General features: G+C 45.2%; 1 protein-coding gene across 1 annotated transcript; it reads right to left on the minus strand.

The window, feature by feature from the left end:
• Positions 1 to 2,071: 2,071 nt before the first annotated feature.
• On the minus strand, positions 2,072 to 3,849 carry LOC135806269 (vacuolar protein sorting-associated protein 72 homolog). The gene has a single exon (XM_065320430.1). It carries the CDS (start codon positions 3,775 to 3,777, stop codon positions 2,656 to 2,658), a length of 1,122 nt encoding a protein of 373 aa, XP_065176502.1. The 5' UTR covers positions 3,778 to 3,849; the 3' UTR covers positions 2,072 to 2,655.
• Positions 3,850 to 4,073: the final 224 nt, after the last annotated feature.

Raw genomic sequence — 4,073 nt, forward strand, 5'->3', positions numbered from 1 at the left:
GAGTACTCACAATGAACACGGAAGCGAAGAGCGTGGCGTGATCGCCATGGTCACTCACCACGGGTGCACGTACTCACTCTATATTTGTAGCGCTAGAAGTACGACAAACCGCACGTACCGTATACGGTAACCCATGTTTGTCGTATATAGCCATTGCGGGCAAAGCTACTGGCGCATGGCGAACTGAACACCTTCCAGTTCTGCTTGTGCGCCAGTTGCGTGCGTGCAGTGGCTACCAGGGAGTCGTAAAATACCGGTATTTTACGACTCCCTGGTGGCTACCCTTTTTAGCAAGAGTATCCACCCACTGGGGGTTATAATAATACTCTTGTTTTAGTTTACTTGAGTTGGTAGCACGAGCATTTGCTGCAGACAAGTCGAAATGGAGATCAGACATTGTTTATGGATGAGTTTTTGTTGACTGGAGACAGAAGCGGACTTGGCTTAATTAATTTCAGTGTATTCTGATACATGTATATTGTTCTTTCATTTTGAGTCAGACTTTGGCCTTTGTACGCGTGCCGTGGTATTAATATCAAGAGTGCATGGACTCTTGATATTATTACGGTAGTATTATTATTTGGTAGTCCGTACATCTTTATTTTCTTGTACATTTTTCTCTTTAGTACAGTCAACTTCGCTAATAACGACTGCGGATATAACGACAATTCGCGAATAACGACATAATTTCCATGCCCAGAGCAAAGTCCCATCCCACTGCACTGTAATACATATATTGAGACTTCGGGTATAACGACACTTTTCGAATAAGGACACTTTTTTGATGCCCCGCCGAGTGTCGTTATAAGCGAAGTTGACTGTACATACACAAGGCAGAACAACAGAGGCCAAAAAGCTCTGCCCTTGTTAGGGTATTTGTCTATTTCTTTACATACATGTACGTATGCTTTGTAGATTGATTGAGTACGTGTGCTACCAAGAGTATAGGGTCATATTATACTCTTGCATGCGGGGCATAGACTAATTCACAGGTAGTGCTATAATAGCCATATGTGGACAGATCACTGCATGATCAAGCTAAGCTTGCAAGGCAAGACTGCGTACTGGAGCACACGGAGTGAGCATTGTACAACCATGGCCAAAGAAATCTGACCCACGACGGGCCACGAGTCAAAAATAACGCCATCGTTCCACTTCAATTACATCATGCACAATCCAAAAACCCATCCGAGGGCCGTAGGGGAAGCACGAGCCTTGGCGCTGCTTTCGGCTCACAGGTTGGACTTCTTTGGCCACGACTGGAAAGAAAGGTTTCTGGTACGGGCAAACATGACACAGGACATGGTGCAAAGCACAAACACTTCATACGAATCATAGTCCAGTAACAATATGGGGCAGGGCAGTAACCATGACATTGTATCTCAGTATGAGACACACGTCAGTACGAGAGTGAATACACCCGCAACCGCACTACTACATGTTCAGCTACTGAGTGTACATTGTCCATGGCATGGCCCATGGGTAGGTTGATTCGGGAATCGCATAAACAATTGTTTTATTTCACCTTCCCATGCATGGCAAGGAAATAGTGGCAAATGTGCAAGTAGTGGGGTGACAGCCATGCAGCCAAAGCAGCAGAGAGAAGTGATAAAGTAAGAGCAGAAGACTACTTGAGTACAATAGGTAATGACCCTGCAAGCCAAGACGCAAAAAAAGCAGGGCGGAAAGAAGGGAAAATTGCATAAGCTGTTCCCGTACTTTTGGCATGGCCAGGGAGTGCTATTTTCACTCTGCATGATTATACAACTCCCTGGTACATGGGACATTCTGTTAATTTTGCCGAACTGTACACGGCGGCTTGAACTAATTACTTGACCAGGGTCTAAACTTCTCATATATAAACCCAGCTGCTGAAGACCAGGGTCACATCGGTGTGGAGCTGGGCTAGGGAGTCGTCAAGTTTCGACAATCCCCGATCTGGGATGAGAGTTGCCAGTTACTAGTAGCCAGGACTGCCCCCATCAGCACTGCTCCCTACAAACATGACTGCCCCCCATCAGCACTGCTCCCTACAAACAGGACTGCCCCCATCAGCACTGCTCTCTACAAACAAAGGCCGGAATGGTGTGATTTGATTCCGTATACGTTCATAATTGACGTATATGTACTCCTGCAAAACATGCTAATGGCAGAAAACAACATTGAATAAACTTGCCAAGAAAACTAGACTTCCAAGGCAACCACCACACTACACACACTGGCATGCACAGGTTGTAGGAGACCTGTTACTACACCTCTTCAACCCGTCCAACCTGAAGAAAGCTACTTCGAGTACTTGAACAAGAAAACCTGAACAAGAGTCCAGAGAAGACGCTACATGATGGCTTCAATATTTTTACAATTACACTGCCAGCAGCATTGAATCACATTAGCCAGAAAGATTACACAAATTAAACAGAACGAATGTGTCAATTCACGCCACAAGCGTTCTGGCATGGATATTACAAGAGCACAAATCCCTATATACAGCCTATATACAGCAGAGAGGAGTACAGCTCACACGGGTGCTGTACGACCTCCAGTGGTGCAAGTCTGAACGACGAGGAGCGTGATATAATACAAGTTGATTATTTAGTAATATATACAACACAGTGTGTTTATGCCTACTTACAACACAGCCAATGCTCAATCTCATTAGCCTTTCTCTTGTACTCTCTGCTGCAAACGATGTTGATCACGAGCATAACGCGTGCGAATAATATGAAATGCTTCAGCAGTAGCATAAGCCTTCCCGGTAACAGGATCGCGATACTTCGCTGGAAGTCCAGTCACTGGGCAAATCAAAGGTGTCGGTGCCTTCAACACCGGCTGATGATCAAAGTGCGTCGCCACGTTGTCTGAGAATGACAAGAAGTTTCTTGCATATTTCCTAGGCCATGTGTCAGTATCATCAGTTTGATCTCCACTGCTTGCAGTCGCATCAGTGGTTGGCGGTGTTGCACCGTCTACAGCAGCTGAGATGGTCCTATCTGATATCTTCACCTTACCCAGCATGGGCAGTGTGGTGGATATGAAGCGTATGCTAGGACCAACAATCTTTGCCTTGGGGTGCTTGGACTTTTTCCGTTCCTCCTCAAGCCGGCGGTAAGCTGCTAGCGATGCCAAATTCTCCCGTTCAGTCTCCACTGCTTCAGCAAGCAGCTCTTCTTGAGAAAGCTTACGGAACTGAACAACTTTCACAGCCTTCTTTGGCTTACTTTGTGATTCCAGCTGTCGCTTCTCATGCTCACGCCGCTGCTCAACAGTGGCCAGACGATAGGATTTCCGCGTGCTTTGAGCACCTTCGGCTTGATCATTCTTTTCAGATTTGATGGGAGTTAAATCCACTGCTGTTGACGTTGATTTGGTCTCACTGGTAGTTTGTGTTGCCTTTTTAGGGGTAGATATCCGCTTACGACTAGTGGTATCTGCAGCTTTCTTAGCACGTGGATCTTTGTAAGTAGTTTTAGCTCGTTTCTTGGCCGGTTCTTCGAAATCTGAGCCATCTTGAGCAGCAGCATCTTCACCTTCATCATTATCAAAGTCAGAGTCAACTATGTCTCCAGCATCGTCCTCCGTTTCATACTCTTCATCGCCCGATTCCTCTTCGAATCCGCCAAGAGCAGTTTTGTAGAAATCATCCTCAGTTTCTTCATTCAAAAGTTTACCGAGACGATTTCCGGCTGTGGCGCGTGGTGTGCGCCCTGATACGAGTGTTTCAACAGCAGGGGTGGATGAGGTCTTCTTCCTATCCTTGTCCTTTTGTTTAGAAGTCATTTTCAATCACGACATGATTATGACTGCAATATTATTGTCCACAAAATTCAAAACCTACCATTGAATTTTTGAAGGGTTTAATTTTTGTCACATGCACATGCATCGCACATTTTCGATGCATAAAAAGCTCGCTTTTTTATTCGAAGGCAGTGGCCCTGGAAACGATGTGCGGTGTGACGCCGCGCACATAATTATGTACACACTACAATACTCAATAGTGTACATGTGAGCTCGGAAGAAAAATAATGTTTTACAATTAAAAATTTAATTATTTTCAGCTTCTTTTGAACTTTCCA

This window comes from Sycon ciliatum, chromosome 1 (genome assembly GCF_964019385.1).
Source record: "Sycon ciliatum chromosome 1, ocSycCili1.1, whole genome shotgun sequence".
Taxonomy (NCBI): domain Eukaryota; kingdom Metazoa; phylum Porifera; class Calcarea; order Leucosolenida; family Sycettidae; genus Sycon; species Sycon ciliatum.